The sequence below is a fragment of the Solanum lycopersicum genome, chromosome 5, assembly GCF_036512215.1.
Source record: "Solanum lycopersicum chromosome 5, SLM_r2.1".
In the NCBI taxonomy this organism is placed as follows: domain Eukaryota; kingdom Viridiplantae; phylum Streptophyta; class Magnoliopsida; order Solanales; family Solanaceae; genus Solanum; species Solanum lycopersicum.
Window position 1 is genome coordinate 2187252 of NC_090804.1, and position 22884 is coordinate 2210135.

Sequence of the window (22884 nt, forward strand, 5' to 3'; positions counted from 1 at the left end):
TTTTAACATTGAAAAGCACCATTTCTTGCGGGATGAATTGATTTCATTTCTATGGTCTTAATGGATGTCCATGTGATATTTCGGTCATTTTGTTTCATGATTTTTTGGATTAAAAAAAATTAATGGACTATATCACATGAAAATCGATAAAATCTATATTTGCCTGATTTGGGGCTTGTTTGAACTTGAAAATACACAATTTTTCTGCGCGGGACTAACTAATTCCATTTCTAAGGTGTTAATAATTGTTCATGAAAAATTTCGGTTATTTTTTTAAAATTTTCGGATTACCAAAAATTTATGGGCTATAACATAGGAAATTTGGAAATAGCTTGCTTTGCTTGCTTTGGCGCTCATTTTAACTTGAAAATGCATAGTTTTTTCCTGCGGGATGAATTAGTTCCATTTCTAAGGTCATAACGGACATCCATGTAAAATTTTGGCCATTTTGTTTCGTGATTTCCAGAGAAAAAAAATCCATAAGCGATAAATTTACCTTTGCCTACTTAAGGACTCGTTTTAACTCTTCAAAATGCAATAAAAATTCTGCGGGACAAACTCGTTCCATTTCTAAGGTCTTAAGAAGTCTATGAAAATTTTAGACCTTTTTTCTGCGATGTTCGATTAAAATAAAATCAATGGGTTATAACACACGAAAATCAATAAAATCAATCTTTGCCTTCTTTGAAGCTCGTTTTAACTTGAAAATGCAATATTTTTCTTCGCGGGGCGAACTAGTTTTTTCTAAGGTCTAAATAGATGTACGCAAAAAAATTTGGACATTTTATTTCAGGTATTCTAGATTAAAAAAATCCATGGGCTATGACACACAAAAGTCGGTAAATCTGTCTTTGCCTGCTTGAGGTCTTATTTGAACTTTAAAAATGCATCATTTTTCCAAGCGAAAAGAATTGGTTCCATTTTTAAGGTATAAAAGGATGTTCATGAAAAGTTTCTGCCATTTGATTTTGGAATTTCGAGATTAAAAAATTTGTTGGCTATAAGACACAAAAATCGGTAAAATCTGTCTTTGCATTCTTTGGTACTCGTTTGAATTTGAAACTGACCATTTTTTCCTTGCGAGACGAATTAGTTCCATTTTAAAGTCTTAACGCACGTCCATGAGAAATTTAGTCATTTAGTTTAGAGATTTTCAGATTAAAAAAATCCATTGCCTATAGTACATGAAAAATAGTAAAATCTACCTTTGTCTTCCTTGAGCTCGTTTGAACTAGAATATGTATCATTTTCCTGCTGTACAAATTGGTTTCATTTCTACGGTATTTAACGGACGTCTACGCAAAATTTCGGCTGCTTTGCCTGCTTTAGATCTCGTTTAAACTTGAAAATGCACCATTTTCCTCCGCAGTACAAATTCTTTCCATTTTTAAGGTCTTAACGTACGTCCATAAAAAATTTCGATCAATTTTTCTTCGGGAATTCCGAATATAAAAATCCATGGGCTATAGCACACAAAAATTGATAAAATCTGTCTTTGTCAGCTTTTGGGCATGTTGAACTTGAAAATACACTATTTTTCCTCGCCGAAAAAATTGGTTTCGTTTCTAAGGTTTTAACGAACGTCTATGAAAAATTTCAGCCATTTTATTTTGGGAATTCCGAATTGTTTTAAAAAATTCTTGGGCTATTACACATGAAAATTGAAAAATCTGCATTTGCCTACTTTGAGGCTTGTTTGAACTTGAGAATGCACCATTTTCCCTGCGGGACGAACTGATTTTATTTCAAAGGTACTATCGGACGTCCAAGAAAAATTTTGGCTATTTTGTTTCTGAATTTTTAGATTAAAAAATGCATGTGCTATTACACACGAAAATCGGTAAGATCTGTCTTTACTTTCTTAGAGGTTTGTTTGAACTTGAAAATGCACCATTTTTCCTAGCGCGACGAACTGGTTCCATTTTTTAAGGTCTTAAAGAACGTCCATGAAAATTCTTGGCCATTTTATTTTGAGATTTCCGAATAAAAAAATTCTAGTCTATAGCACAAGAAAATTGATAAAACCTGCCCTTGACTGTTTTGGAGCTCATTTGAACTGTAAAATGACAATTTTTTCCCTCTGGTACAAACTTGTTGCATTTCTAAGGTCTTATAGAACGTCAATGAAAAGTTTCAACCATTTTATTTTAGCATTTTCGGATTAAAAAAATTCATACGTTATAACACGTAAATCAATAAAATCTACATTTGCTTGTCTTTGTCGTTTGAACTTTAAAATACACCATTTTATCAGCGGGACAAACATGTTCCATTTTTAAGCTCTTAACTAAAGTCTATGAAAAAATTCGGTCAGGATTTCCGCATTAAAAAAATACATCGGCTATAACACATGAAAATCAGTAAAATCGATCTTTGCCTTTTTGGAGCTCATTTTAACTTTAAAATGCACCATTTTATTCACGGGACAAGCTAGTTCCATATCTAAGGTCTTAACGAAAGTCTATGAAAAAATTTGGCCATTTTGTTTTGTAATTTGCGGATCTAAAAAATTCATGGGCTATAGCACACGAAAATCAGTAAAATTGGTGTTTGCCTACTTTGAAGCTCAGTACGAACTGGTTCCATTTAAAAGGTTTGAACTGACGTTTATTAAAAATTTCATCTATTTTGTTTCAGAATTTTTGAATCAAAAAAATTTGTACGCTTATATAGCATACGAAAATCAGTAAAATCTATTTTTGCCTGCTTTGGAGGTTGTTTATACTTTGAAATACTTAATTTTTTCAGCGGGACGAACTGGTTCCATTTCTAAGGTCTTAACTGACGTCCATGAAAAATTTTGGCCAATTTGTTTCAGAATTTCCACATCGAAAAAATAATGGGTTATAGCACACATAAATTGATAAAATATGTCTTTGCCTGACTTAGAGCTCGTTTGAACTTAGATGCACCATATTTTCGCGCGGACAAACTAATTTTATTTCTAAGGTCTTAACAAACGTTCACAAAAAATTTCAGACATTATATTTCAATATTTCCACATAAAAATATATACACGGGTTATAACACATGAAAATCTATAAAATCTATATTTGCCTGCCTTGGGACTTGTTTGAGCTTGAAAGTAGACCATGTTCACTCGGGTGACGAAGTGGTTCAATTTCATAGGTCTTAACGGACGTACATGAAAAATTTTGCCATTTAGTTTCGAGACTTCCAGATAAAAAAATCTATGGGTTATAGTAGACAAGTAAAATGTGCCATTGCTTGCTTTGGGCTCGATTTAACTTAAAAAAGCACCATTATACCCTGCGGGATGAGTTGGTTTCATTTGTAAGGTTATAACAGATGTCCACAAAAAAAATTTGGTCATTTTCTTTTGTTTTTTCTAGATGAAAAAAACCCATGGGCCATAATACACAAAAGTCGGTAAAACCTGCCTTTACCTACTTTTGGACTCGTTTTAAACTTAAAAATGCACCATAAAATTTTTGATGTTTTGTTTTGGGATTTCTGAATTAAAAAAATTCATGAATTTAATGCACAAAAATCATTAAAATCTGCTTTGGCTGCGGGATTTTTTTGTGCTATAGTCCATGAAATTTTTGGTGACCCCAAATTTTGATATTGTTTTTGCCAAAAATTTACATAGATGTCCTTTAATATCTTATCAATGGAATCAGTTGGTTACCATGGCAAAAACGGCTCATTTTCAAGATTAAACAAGCCCCATAACAAGTGAACCTCCCCCCTCCCCCAATTCTATCAATTTTCATGTGCTATAATCCACTATCTTTTTTGGTGATTCAGAATTACAACTTTGTTTTTGTCAAAAATTTACATGGAGGTCCGTTAAGATCTTAGATATGGAGCCGGTTGGTCACCACGGCTAAAACGGTCGTTTTAAAGATCAAACGAGCCTACAACAGGCTAAATCCCATTTTGTCGATTTTCATATGCTATAATCCATGAGATTTTTGGTGAATTGTAATTTTGCCGTTATTTTTGTAAAAAAATTTCATGGACGATCATTAAGACGTTTTCTATGGAATCAGTTCACCCTGACGGCCAAAACAGTCCATTTTCAAGGTCAAATGAGCCCCGAAGTAGATAAATCCCCCATTTTGTCGATTTTCGTGTGTTATAGTTCCACCATCTTTTTGAATGATCCAGAATTTCGACGTTATTTTTACAAAAAAATTTCGTGGACGTCCGTTAAGACGTTAGTTATGGAGTTGGCCTGAAAGTCAAAACGGTTCATTTTAAGGTTAAATGAACCTCGGAGCAGGTTGACCCCCATTTTACCGACTTTCATGTGTTATAATCCATGATTTTTGGTGATCCAGCAATCCGATATTACTTTTGCCAAAAAATTTTGTACCCGTTAAGACGTTAGTTATATAGTCAGTTGGCCTTGACGGTCAAAATGACCCATTTTCAAGGTCAAATGAGTTCCAGAGCAGATAAACTTTTCATTTTGTCGATTTTTGTGTGCTTATGGTTCATCATCTTTTTTGTTGATTTTAAATTCTGACGTTATTTTGCAAATTTTTCATAAACATCACTTAAAACTTTGCTATAGAGCCAGTTAACTCTGACAGCCAAAACTGACCATTTTTTCAATTCTCATTTACTACAAATACTAACAAGGTAAACCCAATTAACAGGGGCATAAAGAACACATATTGGAATAATATATTTGTAGATAATATAGTAATATTTGCCATAGTAATAGTTTTTTATTCACCTTTTAATATTATTATTAATCAATAATATTTCCTTGTTATTTATTTGTTATCATATTCATTTCACTGTCTCTTCCTTTAAACAGTGATTTGTTGAACTACAGCTAAAAATCTTTTGGAAACAATCCCTCTTTACCACCATTTGTATTCATGTCTAGTTGAAGAAAAGCAGACAAATTTTCAGTCTAAGGAAAAAGATTGAAGCGAGTAAATAACTTGCTTCTATCTCATAAAATAAGAGGTAATCTTGTTCAAAACATTTTGTTGAAACTCTAAGATGAGTGCAAAATCCAAACATAAAAACATTCTCACAATCTCCGCTAAGAACATTTCTTTCTAACATATGAAGATATCAAAATATTGAAGAAAGGAATGTAAGGAAGCACTACATAGGTAACTAAAAACTTCAAAAATGAACGATTCCGTCGCCACACTTCTTCTTTAAATTCTTGCTCAAAAGCTCATTCTTCATCATCCTCATCACCATCACCGCCAGCAGCCTTCTTGGCAGCAGACTTTTGGTTCTTTCGCTTCACTCTTCCTGGACGCCCACCACCAAAAGGACTGGTTAGAGAGAAATCAATGTGCTTCTGAGAGTCGACTCTCACCATGAATGAAGCAACATTCACGACTTGCCTTCCAACCCTGCAATTCAGTTAATGTTCAGTCTGTTTAGCTTCATTGAAATGCACACAAGTAAACAAAAAAATAAGTGCTTAAAGGTACCTCAAAATAAGTATCCAACATTAGGACAGAAAAAAAATAACCAGAAGGTACTTCCGCGAGGTATCCACTATACGGAGGGAGAAAAAACAAGAACCCCCTACTACACATGATTACAACAGAACAAGATCTACTATGTACGGCTAAGAACACAACCACCAAAGATCTTGTAATCCAACAACACCAGACTTACCCCAATGCAAGAAAATCACGTGTATACACGCGAAATAAGCATTTGGCTCCTAGAAACCTTGCAATTCAGAGCACGCTAAAATACATCTCTATTAACATATAAAAGGAATGATAATAAATGAAATGGTTATACATATTCCACAAAAAGTGAAAACCTAGTTGCAATTTAATACATCAAAGTTATTCGAGAATACACCAAGAAGAATTCACTGTGCCAACATCACTCATCTTTGTAGGTTCAGAGAGAATAAATCATACAATAACTTGCTTAAAGAAACATATAATCTTATTCAGCAATTTGTAGTAAGAATTCCTATATTATTGTTGGGGGATATTTGGGGGGAACAAAGACACCTTCTAAACCTTAAAGGGGAACAAAGACACCTTCTAAACCTTAAAAACATTTATATCCTAAACTAGATGCAAGTGTTATAGTTCTTTCAATAAAACTATACAGGACAGGAAAAAATGACAAGCACCTCCCAATATTCCCCTTATTACACTTGAGGGATTCAGTTACAAATGTTATCATCTACTTTCACAGAACCACCCAAAAGAAGGGGTAAAAACAGCTTAACTATTTGCAATATGTGATGGAAACAAACTGTTTTTACCTGATGTGCCTTTGCCTGATGAGCACTCTCGCATGGTGGATTGACTTGGCCATGCCAGTCTTGAAGACAAGTGTTTGCAGACGACGTTCGAGGAAGTTCTCAACAGTGAGTGCCAAGACGTAATCAAGCTTGTTCTGGCTCTCGTCCAACAGCCCATACCTGTTCATCCTCCTCAAAAGAGCTTCACCTTCAAAAATACGACGTGGGTCTTTCTCATCAAGGGTCAGAAGCATTCTTGCAGCATTCCTGATACGGCTCAAAGCATACTGAACTCTCCACAACTCCCTCTTGCACCTCAGTCCATACTCTCCAACAAGCTTCAACTCTGCATCCAACCTCTCCTTCTCATAAGGACGGCGAGGCTTCTTAAAGGTCTTCCCATCTGATTATCACACCAGAATAGCAAATAAACAAAGACTTAAAACCATATCTACTTTAGTGACATGGTAAATTCTGAACCAATCCCCAAAACAAAAAAGTACCCCATCAAATTGTCCTAACTAGGCTGTAGATTTTAAGGAGACTTTTAACACAGTTGCAGCTCAATTTAAATTGAAAGAAGAACCTATATTAGCTTTTAGAGAATTCTCTGACAAAAAAATGAACTTTAATTGTGGCAACTCTCACTTAAGTTGAAAATACCATCATATACAACCTAAAGGTCAAAACTGAGACAGAACAACTAGGCCACTATATCTCAGCTCAGAGTAATACTAACAACCATCTAATTTTAGATGGAACAATTCAATAGGCATAATCAGGCGACAGTACTAATACTGCATTATCTTACATCAAAAAGTAACTATTATAATATAACAAAAACATCAACAGATCATGCTAAGCCTCAATCATACTAATTCATTCAGTCGATTCCGTTCCATATGGATCCGTATCATCCCAATACTCAAATAATTTACTTTTCAAGATAAGCTGGAGGTTGCTAACACTGTAAATTCTCCACATTTTTACTAATCTAAGCAAACTAACATAAATCCATGCAAACATCGAACATAATCATTCATATGAAATGTACACTGAGATCAAGGAACCTTACAGTTGCGGTAAAAGGAAACGTGCACCATGTTTACCGGTTGACGGCGCCGTCCTCAATCGGCGACCTGCTGAAATGAATTGAGAAATCTGCTAGGGTTAGAGAGACACTAGGGTTTTTTTTGATAAAGAAGCGCGGCTGCATATATATATGTGTGTTGTCTCTTAAAGCCCAACTTAAATTTGGGTTGAAAATTTTTGGGCCCAAAATGTGTAGTGGATGATACTATTGGCCCAAATAGGGAATTACATAACTTCCTATTTTTTTTAATTTAGGAAAAATAACTTAAATACACAACTATAAGTTTCTATTCTCTAATTTTCCCTTCTTTTTTTAAATATTACATAATTCCTTTTTTTTTAATTTTAGTGTAAGTTTATAGATACATTACATTCTCTCTCCTATAATACACAATTATTCATTTTAATGCCTATTTTTTCTCCATTAAAACACTCAACCTTTTAAATCAGTTTTTGAATTTTGAATTTTCTCCATTTAAACACTCAACCTTTTAAATCAGTTTTTTTATTTTGAATTATTAATTTTAAATAAAAGACCCAATTTTGAAATTTTGAATTTCAAAATTCAAAAATTTTGAAATTTCAAAAATCAGGACAACTTCTCTTAACTTCTCCCGTTTTGTTCTTACTCCATCAAGTTTCAGTTCTTTTTTTTTCCATAATCATCTTCCTTCTCTTAAAGATTACTTACTCAGCCATTGCAACTTCAACGTAAACCCACATGCTTAACAACTCCCAAAAATAAAAATCCTAAACCCCCAAGTTCAGTTACCGAAGAAACAAATTCCAATCAGAGGAAAGATTAAACGAACAACCAAAAAGCAGATGAATTTGGTAATCTTCTTGTTCTTGGAGGCAAGCAGATGAAAATGAACGGTCACCTTACAAAAGGTTCAAATGATGTGTGTATGTATGTGTATATATATATATATATATATATATATATATATATATATATATATATATATATAATATTCACTTTCATAAATCAGTAAGGTATTAGTTGTTTAGTTGATGTACTGATACATGTTTTGAAAATTGTTATAATGTATCATTCACTAAGTTTAATAAATGTGTCATCCATTGTACTTGATGATACATATAGAATCAGTGTGTATATTGTTTAGTCGATGTTTCTGATACATGTATTAGATATGTATCACATGTTATAATGTTTTAGTTAATTCACTGATACATGTAGTAGACATGTATCACATGTTTTTCATGTAGTATAATTTCTGAAAACTGAAACCATGTATCAGTAAGTTATTAGTTGTTTTATTTAGTATTTATATTTCAATATCGTTATAATTTGCTGTTTTATTTTCAAATTGCAGCCACTGAAGTACAAGATTAAAAAGATACCAACACATCCCATAAGGTTTGCTGTCAATTTTAACAACAATTTCCTAAAGGACTTTGAAAAATATATAGGGAAGAATGTTATCCAAATGTTTAATGATCTGTTACCTTATACATAGGGGAAAATGTTATCCAATTACATGCTGATTTTATGGTGATTAATGATCTATTACCTTAAATTAAGCTGTTTTAGTAACAACATTAATTAATTGTACCGTTTTTTCCCCATTTTTTTCTCAACAGTTTAAACTTACCATGTATCACTAGAGTCTAAAGTATCACGTAACAACAAATTTAAGGGATTTTTTGTAAATACTAATTTTATCGGGACAAAATGTAATTATTGAATTACACTATGGGATTCCTTAAATATTTACTTTAATTTATTCTCTTTATTAAATTAGAATAACTTTATATTAACCAGTATCAAAGTTTTATACTACAGAATCTTTTTATAAAATAATTATCTGTTTCTAAAAATCCAATCAATTGTAACTAAAACTAAGTGATAAAATTTAAGGGATAAAAACAATATCTTAGCTCTCTTTGTCACAATTTGTGCTTAACACATCTTTCTACATTTAAAATCAAATCAATTTTTAAAAATTCATTTTAACATCATCATACAAAGATATTAGATTTAAAAGTATTTCTTTCATTTTAATAATTCACATTTAGTCAAATTGTCTCACATAAATTAAGACGAAGGGGAGGCTAATAAAAATTATTTAAATTATATATTAGTGTAAATACAATATTAGACCATATATTCAGTAGGGGTGAGCATTGTGCGGTATTGAAAACTTCGAATTCACAACTTATAATTTTTTATTTTTGAAAATATTAATCCATGACATTGCCATAGCAAATTAATTCGTTAGGATTCGGTTTTTCTTAAGTTCAATTTCTGTTTTTTAGTATATTAAATTGGTAAATAGAGTTCATTCGACTTTAACTAACATATACTCATATAATAGAAAATTAAGATTTCGACTTTTCAAGAAATGTTCAAATCATATCCGACTACCACCTTACACATTTAATAATATTCAAAAGCAAGTACCCCTATTTTCTAGTGATCATGTTATATGTTTATATGTTCAATCGAGTAAAACATAACAGCAACATTTCTTAGTTTAAATTTTGGAAACGTGACATCCAGTCTCATGGACTTCAACTAAATCCAGCACCAGATATTTCACATTATTCAAAAATACAACTTAGATAACTCAATATGTGTTGAAGTTTCAAGATGATATGATAAATACATGTTTTAACCTTATTCAACAAATAGAACTTGGATAACTCAACAAGTGCAGGCATCTGGAGATATTGATTCCGCGGAAATTATAAATAAGGTAATAGTTGTTAAAATACAACACGAGATCTTGCCTCTTCTGGAATCAACTCCTTTTCTGAGCTTCCTCCACACTGCCTCGCAGCAAAGTTATGACTTGTGCTGGATCTGGAGCTCCAAATACTGAACTTCCTGCAACTATGCAGTTTGCTCCAGCTGATGTTGCTGCCTCAATGGTTGAAGGTCCTAGACCACCATCCACCTGTATCACAAAAGTTCATACGGATGATTAAGCACAAACCCAGTACGACTTGACTACATGATAACTCAAGAAATGGAAAATGCACGAGGGAATGGTCTGTGAGAAAATGTCAGGATATCCAAAAACTAGAATTAAACCATCAAGAAACAAAAGCTCACCTCTATATCAAGTGATGGATACTTTTTTCTGAGAGTGTGTACCTAAAAATTGAAAGAGAGGCTCTTTAAGTTATTATGCAGAAAATGATGAATGATCTCCAATTTTGAGAATGCCAAATTGTTTTCTCACCTTATCCATCATCTCTGGCATAAACTTTTGTCCACCAAAACCAGGCTCAACAGTCATAACAAGGACCAGTTCGATAGCGTTTTCACCATCAAGCTGTAAAATATACATGCAAACTGGTGTATCATGACAGGTATTTTGAAGATATCATTAAATTTGTTCTTGTTTCACTAACAGCAATAGCAACAAGTGATTTCCTTTTCAAAACTCTGTTATATTCTTGACCCTTTCGCTAATAAAACTAATAAAATGTGATAATGAATAACTACCAGTGGGTACACTTCTTCAATTGGTGTACCAGGCTTCAAAGAAACCCCAGGTTTCATGCCCTTAGACTTTATCCGTTGAACAAGCTCTTGCCAATTATCTGCAAAGATTAATACCTTCTTTGTAACAGAAATGAAAGTTGTGATAACAAAGACAGCAGAAATCAAGGATCTTTTAGGTGTGAGTACAAAATATTTTACTGGAAACCATTTTCCAGTCTTGGTTGCATTAAACTAGTAAAACAATTAGCAAATCAAATTGTTCCACAACAAACAGAGTAAAACAACTCAATGTACTTAGGGCACAAAGCAATATTTATGCAACAATGTTCCACCACCACTAATTAATACACTGACATGCAGTTAGCCTCTTTATTGAACCTTTTCGACTAACTACTCATAGTTTATACCCTAGTCCCATCATTTCCCTACATCAGTCAATCTATCTAAATCACATTCTAGTGAACAGATATTAACATTAGCTTACAAACGCTAAAAAGTGACTGTCCCTCAAATACTTCATGGATCTAGAGCGCAAAGTAAACCACACCTCTAGATGCCTCAATATGGAACGTAAAGCCTGAGGCACCAGCTTTGCCAAGCGGTTCCACATAATCAAGGGGGTTGGTGACCATTAGGTGGCAGTCCAGATATGCCCTGTAGAAATTTAGAACAACTTCATTGTACGATAAATAAATTATGGACAAGAAAAATCAAGTTGAAAGAGAGAAATCATTAAGAAATCATTAAACCATACTTTGTATGCTTTCTCAGACTCTCGATAATTGGAGCACCGAGGGTAAGGTTTGGGACAAAGTGACTGCAAAACAGACAAGTGGGAAAAAAAGAGTATTACAGTGCCTTTTGTGTTTAGAAATCTGAAAAAAATCCAACGAGCAGAATTTTTATTCAACTATCCACCCATCATTTTAACATGGATACAACCAGAGCTTGACCTGACTAACTGACCTACCCGTCCTGCAATGCACAAATACAACATTCAGTAACTGCTAATGATTGATGAATGAAGTGACTAAAGGAACAACTTCAACAGCACTTTATATCCAAACCAATTGAGCTAAAGAAGAGAAGACTGAAGGTATCACTTATAACACAATCTAAGAAGAAGCAGATGAAGCACACTTGGCATAGGATTCTCAATTCTAGACCAATCAATATTCCAGCTTGAGGAGGTTAAGCTCAATTTAGTTAGTTCATTGTGCTATAGGGTTACAGCAAACAAGAGGAACTGGCACAACTACCTAGTTTATCCTGGAGGGGATAATTTCACATGATATGTACAGCCTCAGAGATGGAACTGTACCTAAATAAATAAGGTAACCACTATATTATTTAAAAATGGAAGTCCAGATGTTATCAGAAACCTATTTAACCTTTACTTGTAAAGTGCAATATTATCTTCTAATTTTTTAAGTACAATAAGCCTTCTTACTGTCATTATAGTTACTAGTAACTATATGGTCTCTTTCTTGATAAGCAAAAGACATTTCATTAAATGGACCAAGAAGGTCCCAAAGTATAAAATGTCGTCATTGAAGCTGATTCTCTCAGTCTTCATTAGACACTCCAAATATGTCACATAGCTTATAGTTTGCCTATTACTTGTTGAAAACTGAAGGGGAAAGTAATGCAAGAATTCAATAGTTTGGCAAATTCTTCACATCAGCTTCTCAATACAATGTTTCCACTTTGTTTTCATGATACTCAACTACATAGGAGATTACATTGTTCTGCATAACAATTGCCTTTAAAGACCTAGCTAATAACAACACACTATCCTATCCATCCTAGCCTTGGTGGACAAAATCACCCGGTACCTGTTGCTGGTGGGAGGTGATAGGTACGTCGCAGAAAATTAATCGAGATATGCGAAAGCTGGCCCATACACCACAATTCTCAGAAAAACAAAAAACTACCAACCAATCAACTACGCATCACTCTCGTATTACAATGCAGAGCTCCATGAATCCTCTGTATTGCTAATTTGCGTCACTCTATTCACGCAATGCTAATAACAACTTGCATTAAAACTTTAAAGATCTGTTCCTTAAATTTCAACCAAAAGATGGTAAAAACAAGAGCTCACAAGCCGCTACAATTTTCTGTAGCGAACATTAACATATTTCTTTCTAACTTCAAGCAGCTACAGTTTTCTGCTAAAAACTAACATCTTTCTTTTTAACTTCAATGAAACAATTGATAATGAAGATAAAAAAAAATAACTTAGCAAATGCTAGAAAGAGGAAGGAACAAAAATTACCATGATGTCCATATGGAGCCAATCCGCACCACAATTGAGCATGCGCTCTGCTTCAGAGGCCAAATTAGCAAAGTCCGATGACAGCATCGACGGTGCTATGATTGCCTTCACCATCTTCCTCACTTGCTAATAAGAAATCAAACAAATTTATGAATCAGTTGAAGAATGGGTCTATTTTTGGAACTAGAAAAAAGGATCTCATACAAGCTTCAGAATACCTACCGGCCGTTATGTTCTCAGTTCAATCTAAATTCCGGCGCCGGCGAAGGTTGTAGTCGTCTTTTACTTTTCGTCGACTGAGAATTTGTTGCACTAAACATATACTATTACGGTTACCCTTCTACCTACTACCATTTAACTTTCAGCCACCAGTGATTAGTGTAAATCAATATTTTAATATAATCAAAAATAAATATTATTAATTTATTAATATTTAATTATCAATTTAGTTATCAATATTATTATGGGCATTCAATAATTAAAACTAGGGAAAATTGTATATAATAGCAAACTAATAACCTAAAATAAATGGAATAACTAGGGTTTGATTTAATTATGCTCCATAGCAAACGTTAGCTAAAATTTGCCAGCGTCTCTCTCCCAGAAATCTCGCTCGCCTCTCTCGCTTTATACACAGAAGTGTATAGTTCTGATTCTGTTTTGTATAAAGCGAGAGAAAATTGTATATACACATGCAAAAATATATATTTTCTTGTTATACACTTAATTATACAATTTACAAATATTTTACTTCAAATATTGAAGAGAAAAAGGTCAACGAATTATACAATTGTGAATTATACAGTTGCAGTGAAATACAATTTTCTCTAGCTTTATACAACAGAAGTGTATATATTGTGTTTCTGTTTTTGTATAAAGCGAGAGAAAAACATATATCTTCTTGCTATACACTTAATATTGCAGACGAAATAGGCAGTGAATTACACAATTGTGCATTATACAATTGCAGTGAAATAGGATAGCGAATTATACAATTGCAGCGAAATAGGCCAGCGAATTATACAATTTAGGACAGCGAATTATACACTTGTATATGTATAGCGAATTATACAGTTTTATGTTTGCTATGAAGCGCAATTATGCAAAGTTTGCTATAACATACAAATATAAATTTTTTGTTTGCTATATGTGACTTAAAACTAAGTAGAGTGCTTATCATTCGATTTGATTTTTAATCTTCTTTTATTCTAATTTATAATTAAATTGATTACCGAATAAAATTATATTAAAATTATTTGATTCCTAATTAAATTAAAGTTAGAGTTTAAATAGAATTCTATTCTTATTTTCCACAATTTTATTCTTCTGAATAAGATATTAAATTATTTTGACCAATCACTTGACAGATTTGATAATATCAATCTTTTATTATTTTATAAAATCAAGTTGATTCAACTCTTCTCAGATCGTTTTGAGGTCTAACTAATTCAGAGTTAAGCTAAAAAGTCATGTTTTGAGGTCAACTAATTTAGACTTAGAAAGTCATACTTCGAAGTTCGGAGAACAAAGCTGCCCACTATAAGCAACTTTATTTTCAAGCATTAAACTGAAACCTCTTATTAAAGATGAAGTCCGATTCATAATTTTCAAATCTTAGTTATCTTTAACTAATTAAACCAATAAAACTCGTAATTGACATCCTTGATCCTACCAAGTTGAATTTTAATACATCAGACTTTGCATAAACATATACTATCAATCATCCAAAAGCAAATATAGCAACTTTTTTGATTAACTACAAAATATGGATGATAAAATCCTTTCTGATAGACTATTTTCACTTTTAACATATCCTGTTTCTACTGATGAAATGAAGATCTGATCACTAAAATAATCCAAAGGTGAAGTATTTTCTAAATTTGGTTAATAGCTATATCTAGCACAGCTAACAAAGGGTAGATTCAAATGTTTTCAACTCATCAATCCATCAGCTTTATAACCATTTTACAATAGACTTGTTCTGACTTCAAATGCAACGCGACGTTAATATCTCAGTTGAAACTCTATGGCTTCTCTTCATCTGATTGAGGACCAGTTGGTTCTGGAGAGGCCTCAACATCAACAAAGAACTCCTCTACTGAAAAGAAAAGGAGAACAAAAAGACCAAATCAAGCTAATGCAAGCAAACATAAGAACTCTAGTCTGCATTTCAACGACACTGTCATAATAACCAAATGAACTGTATTTCACAGAAAACAGATATTCCCGGAGAGAAGTGTGTGGAGATGCAGAAAGTCACATGTATCAATGTTTTGCATCTAACTTATGAGCCAATCAGAAACTTGCAATGTAGAAGTAAATATTCCATGTTGACGGGAAATAAAGCAGATGAAAGCCAGAATGCATGAACAAAGATCAGAAGTGAGATGACAAACAAAAGAAAATTTTGTAAAAAGAAAACGGCATTGTGTTTCTGAAAGTTTTCGTAAGAGGCAGTGGGTTGTCTTGTTCATATTCGTAGTTGTAGTATTGCTCATGTAGTTTCTTGTCCTTCGATTTCTGTAACTATTTGTTCTTTCTTGTACCTTGATTATCATATTGCGTTGTTGTAGTCACCATTCTGTTACTATCTGCTATGTTTGTTATTACTTGTTTCTTGTACTCCCATTACTTCTTATTTGGGACTGTTTTGGACTATTTTCATTGAGAAGAGGGTCTATATCAAAAACAACCTCTACACTTTAAGGTAAGATCTGCGTACACTTTACCCACCCAGAGTCCAAACCCACCTTTGTCGGACTACACTGGGTATGTTGCTGTAAACGCCACAAAATCAACGTTGCATCTAACAACTTCGGCTAAAAACAACAGACAAGTTGAGATGCTTAATGCTGACATACTTTGAACATCTCTGCAGATTATGATTCAAAGCATAACATTTGATGGGCAAGAAAGTAAAAGTTCTCACCTATATCATCTTGCTCAGGCGAGTCAAGTAGAATATCTGAATCAGACGGCAAATATGCAGAACCCGGATAGTTCACAAGAGGTCCTAGATCTGTAATTATATTGGAGTAAAAATGAACATCAAAACCAGGATAAACAAGGAATAAATTAATAAAAGAAAGAAAAAAGAACAGGGATAGGCTCGCAAAATAGGGGTAACTGGTAAGGTATACATACACACTAGCCTCCCAGACCCCAACTTGTGGGACTACACTAGGTATGTTGTTGTTGACATATCATACATGAAACATCGGTAAATGTATTTAGAGCATTGCTCCTTGTTGCCTGGAAAAGAATATTGTGATGCAACATTTTTGCAGTCACATAGTCTGATTTGCCAATCAGTACCACGACATAACAACAAACAACCAAGTCCATACTAGAAGTCCTTGAAAAGTATGTCCTTATTTGAAAATAAAGGTTTTTGACGAGTATGAATGTATATCCCCACAGGCTGGCCACCTAAATCTATCTGGGCACAGAGCATTCTAGCCAGTCCGCCATAGACTAGTCTATTTTCCTGTCGAATGGATCTCGTTTTGGCTAACAAAGTCCACAACTGACTAGAAATAAATATCAAGTGGTGCTCTACTGCTGAGCCGAAATCTATAAGCATTTCCTAAAAAATGAAGAAAGACGACTTCCCCGAAATTCTAAAGATATTTTTGGCTCTAAGGTGGAAGGAGGCACCCCAATCTAAAAACTACAACAAGTTTTCTGAAAGCCCAATTCAGAGATAAAATATCCAGGGCCAGACAGTTCAAATCGTCAATACCATCTAGTAGTAAAGATCTTTGCATTATTAGAGATAAAGCAAGAACCTTGATAGAACTGTGATAATCCTTGAAAACAATCATAAGGTTTCAATTGTAGACAATATGATTTTTTCCCATACAAACGTTCCTACTGAGCTTAGAAGTACACTAAATATGTATACACTTACCATGCTTCCTCTGAAATTACATGTTACCGTTTGCCGTGGTTGACTATTAACATGAAAGACTGCTTAATGGAGTAACTACAATGACCTTCAAAGTAAATTTCTCATTTTAGGCTGATGGACTTTATCTGTAATTCTATAAGTCCAACGGATCAGATTTTCTTGCCATGACCATTTCACTTTTTTACGGAAAATTCTTTCACTTTATTACAAACTTCACATTATGACTTGTCAAAAGTGCCCATTGGCAATACTTCAAATAGGACGATAATGAAGTTCTCAAATCAAACACTCTTCGTAACAACAAAGGAAGTACCAAAGGAGTGGGAGGGGGGTTGAACCACATTGCAAATGAATGCTGAATCTCGCTCATCAGCAGCGATAATGTTTGAGTTGTGCATAAGTTAACTTACCTCCCAAGTTTGACAGATCTGCTGTTAGATCTGAAAGACTAAAGTTCCAAGGAATCTGAGCCAAAGATCTAAGTGAATCCCTAGAATTACCAACACCATTATCTGGTGGTAGTTGTAATCCCACTGAACTTGCTACATCAGATGGAAAGGCAGCATCAAGGGCTGAGGTGTCAACTCCCATACCCGAAATCTCTGAAGCGGTAAAGGGAAAATGGCCGCTGGAAGCTACTGATGTAGGGCTAACAGCCATATCTGACATAGATGACATGGCATTGCCAGGTGGAACAGCTGCTGCTACATCTGCCACACTGGTATCAATCACCATCCTGTCAGCAGAGAACAATGTGTAAAGTGTCATTTGTCATGCCACGTCTCCTTCAACAAATATAAACATCTTTTCATCCCAGAAGCCCAAAGATATATTCACTTCGACAATCAGCTTACTTAATCATCATTAAAAAGAAGACATGAACCTCATTTCCTTAACAAACAACGCATGGACAACAAGAAACAAGTACTAGGTTTGAAATATTTACATAAGAGCAACATCTTTTCCTAATCTACACTCATTTTAAACCAATATGAAACATCAATGCAATTTCAGTTCCTACTAACTCTGGGAAACCGCGAATTAGATGTACTGGAAATAGTCAAATGGCAACTCTTTGAGCACATGGCAAGTAAGATGCTGAGCAAACAACTGAAACAAGTACCACAGCCATCTGGCTAACCAGGAAAAAAATTAAATAGCTCATAAATTTCTATTTTAGAATCAAAGAGGCCTAAAATCCTAAACAAAGAGAGATTCTCACTCGTTTCCTGAATTCATCCTCATCGGATGATAGTTTCCTGGTGCAGGCACACCATTAACCACGTGGCAGTTGGACATGCCCATTGGATCAAGATGAGGTTGACCTGCAGCTGGAACTGGAGGTTGCTGCAGGACGGGATATCCCATGGGTAAGTTGTTGACTGCACCAGAAACAAGTGACATTAAATAAAATGCTAATAAATCTAAAAAGGACTCATTTACCTGTTCTGAAAATAATATTAATCCCCATGCTATTCAAACAGCTTAATTCCAATTTGAAAAGTCATGTTACTCAATACTGAGGAAGAAAGGAAGCAGAAGAAAGCAAGTGCAAAGGGCCAGTTGAACTACATATTTTCTAATAATTTATGTTGTATAAACTTTGTTTTTATAAGGATGACTCATATTGCATAACTCTCTACATTTCCCCTCCATAGAGTGCCTCCATTTGGTCCATTCAAGAATGCAGGCGTTGTCCAAATAAAGTTATAAGCCAACACGAATTTCTTTTCCCATTCCAAACCATTTAATAGACATTATGCAGAAGAGACAAGCTTCTTTGCTAATAAAGATTAGTACAGTTGACCCTCCACTACAACTGGAGGGTTACCTATCTTCTACATGTTCACAAAACGAATAGATGGCAAAGGAAGACATAGAAAAGGATCAGTAGTTGATGATTGGACAACCTCAACATTTCCAAATCTAATCCTGAAGCAGCACAATACAGTAATATTCACCTTCATACGACAAATAAAGATACCTGGCATGGTACTAATCCCATTCTGCATAGGAGCCAACGGAACTTTTGGAGGCACTGGATATTTCATCAGATGATACTGGTGCTCAAGCAAATGATTGAACAGGACGATTTGTTTCTTCAGTTTAAGCCTAATGTAGTAGGCCCGAAAGAAATCTGCATTTTCTTCTTCTAATTTTTGCCAAACTGTACACAATTTGAAAAGATATTAAAGTTAGAAACTGAAGATCTAAAGTGACCACCCAATAACCATAGTCATAGTGTAACTATACATGTGAGACAGTAGACAGCATATATAATGCAAGCAGACAGATTCATAAGCAACTTCATCAGTAACTCATGTACCTACCTAGAGTTGTGAATCCAGGATCTATCCTTGCACGATTCAGAAGTGTTTTTACGACTTCATCCTTATTCATATACAACTGCAAGCACCTTTCAATCAAGTTTTGGACCTGCAACAAATATGTCATCATAAAGTTAAAAGACCCCGGTAAAACTTCCCAATGAATAATATCCAGGCATAATAAAGAACTTAAAGACTGTCTTACAAGTTCAATATCTTCACGTGAAACTTTTCTGTTATCATTGCCTGATGCAGAAACAGAACCTGCATCAGCTACAGGGGTATCTGCTATATGGTTCTGCTGGTCATTTTGGGCCTCGTGAGAAGCCTGAATTGATGGTTTCTTTTCTGTGTTGTTTGGCTGCAGTTTTTTTTCTGCTTTGATTGGCTGTAGTTTTTTCGTAATATATTAGAAGAAAACAGATTCCATATATGAATAATAGCTATCCAACAGATAATTTTTAACTTAAAATCATAAGCACTTCAGAACTTTAGAAAAAATAATTATTCTCTAACCATTTAGTAGAGTGCATCATTATATAATATTGTTTCCAATTAGCAGCATTTCAATACCATTAGAAAAATGATAGGCCGCATTGCCAAAAGAATGCACATATAACAGCAAGAAATGAAAGATCAGATTACAAGAAAGGGAACTCGCTGAAATACAGAATAACAACCTTGGTGGTCTTCATTTTAGCTCAACTCCAAGCACATTAGATATCTCCATGAAGCTCCAACATAGCACTGCTATAATTAGGCATATGGAAAGTTGGAAAACTAATCACCTGAGAATAAAAGGTACCATCAATAAGAAGATACAAAAAATCACACGAGTTCAACAACAGAGTGGAACTGAAGGTTGAAAGTTTTAGCATAAAGTTTCAGAATTGAGAAAGAAAATATCATTTTCAATAAAAGAGACTGATATATTTTAGGATCATGTGTCAAGTCTAAAAAGAACCTTTGTACTCCCACTCCCTAGATTGAAACTGATACATGATACTTATTTTTGGGTTAAACTGAAAAAAGAGAATCTATTCCAGACAAGGAACAAGCTATAAAAATATAGAAATTAACCTATTGCTATGGATAGTAAATGAATTTGATGTTACTTGCACAGAAATATCCCCTTTTTGGGCATAATATAATGATCCTTGGAGAATCTTCTTTCAGGATCTTGAGATAAGAACTTATTTCATACTAATGCATATACAATATACCGAGGAATATCAAAGTCATGGCTGGAAAAATGCATTCAGATGGAGATATAAAACAGACTCTATAGGTACCACTATTGTGATCCCCCAAGGTAATTCGTACACAACCGATAGACTACTCCAACTTTCTGGGAGTTTGAACTATTAATCAAGTACTGCAGCATTAAGGAGAGACTTGGAGGAATGGTATAGTTGTTTCTGTGTGACCTATAGCCTATAGGTCATGGGTTCGAGCTGTGAAATCAGTCATTGATGCTTGCATCAAGTTAGTACCTACATCACACCCCTAAGTGGCAGTCCTTCCCCGGACCCTGCGTGAATATGGGATGCTTAGTGCTCCGGTCAGCCTTTGCAGCATTAAGGTTCATGGAACATGACCTGCCACCCTATCGCAATAAAATGTTCATCTCTTCTGATTTCCCAACTTCCATTATATTCTAAAAAGAGTTATTTAGCTTATATTATTTGTCTATTTTGTTCATAAAGCTCTAAATCCTCAAGTAACAACTGAGTATCGCCAAAAAGTCTCATCCCAAAATTGTATGTGCTCCATACCTACTGACTTTTTTTTTGAGACAAGGGTAACTACTCCATACCTACTGACTTAAATACTGATATTACCCCATTTGCATTGTATAGTGCTCAAGCTGTAATATCTTCAAATAATGCAAGAACTAAGAAAATGGAGGGGCTAATACTGTTGAAAATGGAAAAATTGATTTGGAGAATACTAGAGATTGGCTTCAAAAAAAGTCTCATTTTTTCTCTGTCCACTGTTTACAACCTATCCAGATCTGGATTCTACATTGTAGGAGCAACACTAGAGAGAAACACTGTCCTAGAAAATTTATACTTCTCATGTATTTTGGCTCCTTCAAAATCTCAGAATGTTTACCCTACAGAGACCCCAAAAGTGAAAATTCATACAAACAAACTGTAGCATCAGCAAACCATCACATGTATGAGATTACCATAACAAAGAATCCTGAAAAAGGTTATAAAAAAGAATCAACTCATCAAAAAGTTCTCCACAAAAGGTTAAGACTTTTCTACAGAATGAATGACTTTAACTCACAGAAAAGATTAAGCCTTTTCAACCAAATGCTTGACTTTAATAGGAATCCATAAAGTCTTTAATCAAAAGCTGAACTGCAGAAAGCAGCTCTGGTGGGATAAGAAATCAAAACAACAATTTGCATTTCATTAAAAGTAATTCAATCATCATCTAATAGGCAAAAATAAAGATACCTACATTGCAAGAGCCTAGTACAAGACCTCCAGCTTGACATGATAGAAATTACATAGTACTAAAAGACATTATCAGCATCTCTACCTCCTCGAGATAAGAGTTAGGTCTGATACACTCTACCCCCCATACACCGCGTATGTTGTTGTAGTAGAAATTATCAAAGATCTCAAATCTAGTAGCACAAAAGTTACCATTTTTCCAATCAAGATTATCTTTTACCAGAAAATCAAGACTGTGGGGTTATTCAAAAATCACTTGGTAACACACAACTAATCATACAAACACCACTCTGATAAAATCCCTAACAAGGATTCAAACAGACAACAACCTAGTATTAAGAGCCAAAACCCTAAACTTAAGCAAAGTAACAGCTGATTCAAACACCCAATTCAGAAATGACACAAAGTATGCAAATAAAAACATATAAAAAAAAAAAACATAAACCCCTAAAACCCAACTCAAAAAATGCTTTGTACAACCAAGAGAAACCCAAAAAAGACCAAACCTTTGCCTTGAAGGTGGCTATCTGAATCCAACCCTTTGTCTTACAGTAACATCTATTGAACAAAGTGCCAGCAAAATTTGAACTTTGCTAGAAAAAATTGAAAAAAAAAAAAACAAAAACAGCAAATCTGCAAGAGAAAAGTATCAAGAATCAATGCTAAAGAAGTTTAAGAAGGTAAAAATCAAGTCGATGGATTTTTTTGGCTTAGAAGAGTCAAAGAAGAGGAACAGTTGAGGAAGGTTTATGAAGGAAAATTGTGAAAAAAAATGGTTTATAAGAGTTGCTTAATGCTATTGGTGCTTTTGTTCAGTAAAGAAAATATAGCAATGGAAAAAAAAAAGTATTATACCGCCAAACATAGATTCAATAATACCATTACATTATTTTATTCTAATTTGAATTCCAAGGGAACAAAATGCCCTAAAATTAGGAGATGGTATACCCCAATTAATATACCTTATATATCATATCAAATGATTCATAATTGAATAAAAATCAAAATTATAATGAATTATATAATTATCGATCAATCACGTAGAAATTTTTTTTTAAAATGAGAGTTGATTTCATGACATATGTCTGTTATGATGTCGTGTTAAAGTGTGTGACTCATC

General features: G+C 34.0%; 3 protein-coding genes across 4 annotated transcripts; all 3 read right to left on the reverse strand.

Annotated features, from left to right (window-relative positions):
* Nucleotides 1-4883: 4883 nt before the first annotated feature.
* Nucleotides 4884-7443, reverse strand: LOC101261708 (small ribosomal subunit protein uS4y). The gene is made up of 3 exons (XM_004238736.5): nucleotides 7290-7443; nucleotides 6236-6617; nucleotides 4884-5351 (listed from the first exon to the last, which is right to left on the reverse strand). Exons 1-3 carry the CDS (start codon nucleotides 7315-7317, stop codon nucleotides 5168-5170), a joined length of 594 nt encoding a protein of 197 aa, XP_004238784.1. The 5' UTR covers nucleotides 7318-7443; the 3' UTR covers nucleotides 4884-5167.
* A 2397-nt stretch (nucleotides 7444-9840) lies between these two features.
* LOC101262009 (ribulose-phosphate 3-epimerase, cytoplasmic isoform) lies at nucleotides 9841-13431 on the reverse strand. Its single transcript, XM_010322376.4, has 9 exons — nucleotides 13282-13431; nucleotides 13060-13185; nucleotides 11752-11756; nucleotides 11536-11598; nucleotides 11329-11435; nucleotides 10782-10879; nucleotides 10516-10608; nucleotides 10386-10427; nucleotides 9841-10227 (listed from the first exon to the last, which is right to left on the reverse strand). Exons 2-9 carry the CDS (start codon nucleotides 13171-13173, stop codon nucleotides 10072-10074), a joined length of 678 nt encoding a protein of 225 aa, XP_010320678.1. The 5' UTR covers nucleotides 13174-13185; nucleotides 13282-13431; the 3' UTR covers nucleotides 9841-10071.
* Nucleotides 13432-14779: 1348 nt separating this feature from the next.
* Nucleotides 14780-22662, reverse strand: LOC101262308 (uncharacterized). 2 transcript variants are annotated; one of them, XM_010322377.4, is made up of 9 exons: nucleotides 22271-22662; nucleotides 19977-20084; nucleotides 19502-19684; nucleotides 19300-19405; nucleotides 18954-19136; nucleotides 18192-18351; nucleotides 17380-17705; nucleotides 15989-16078; nucleotides 14780-15154 (listed from the first exon to the last, which is right to left on the reverse strand). In XM_010322377.4, the coding sequence occupies exons 2-9, from the start codon at nucleotides 19989-19991 to the stop codon at nucleotides 15084-15086; spliced, it is 1134 nt and encodes a 377-aa protein (XP_010320679.1). In that variant the 5' UTR covers nucleotides 19992-20084; nucleotides 22271-22662; the 3' UTR covers nucleotides 14780-15083. The 2 variants fall into 2 exon arrangements, with proteins under 2 accessions (XP_010320679.1, XP_004238786.1); XM_004238738.5 differs by having other exon boundaries at nucleotides 14780-15157.
* Nucleotides 22663-22884: the final 222 nt, after the last annotated feature.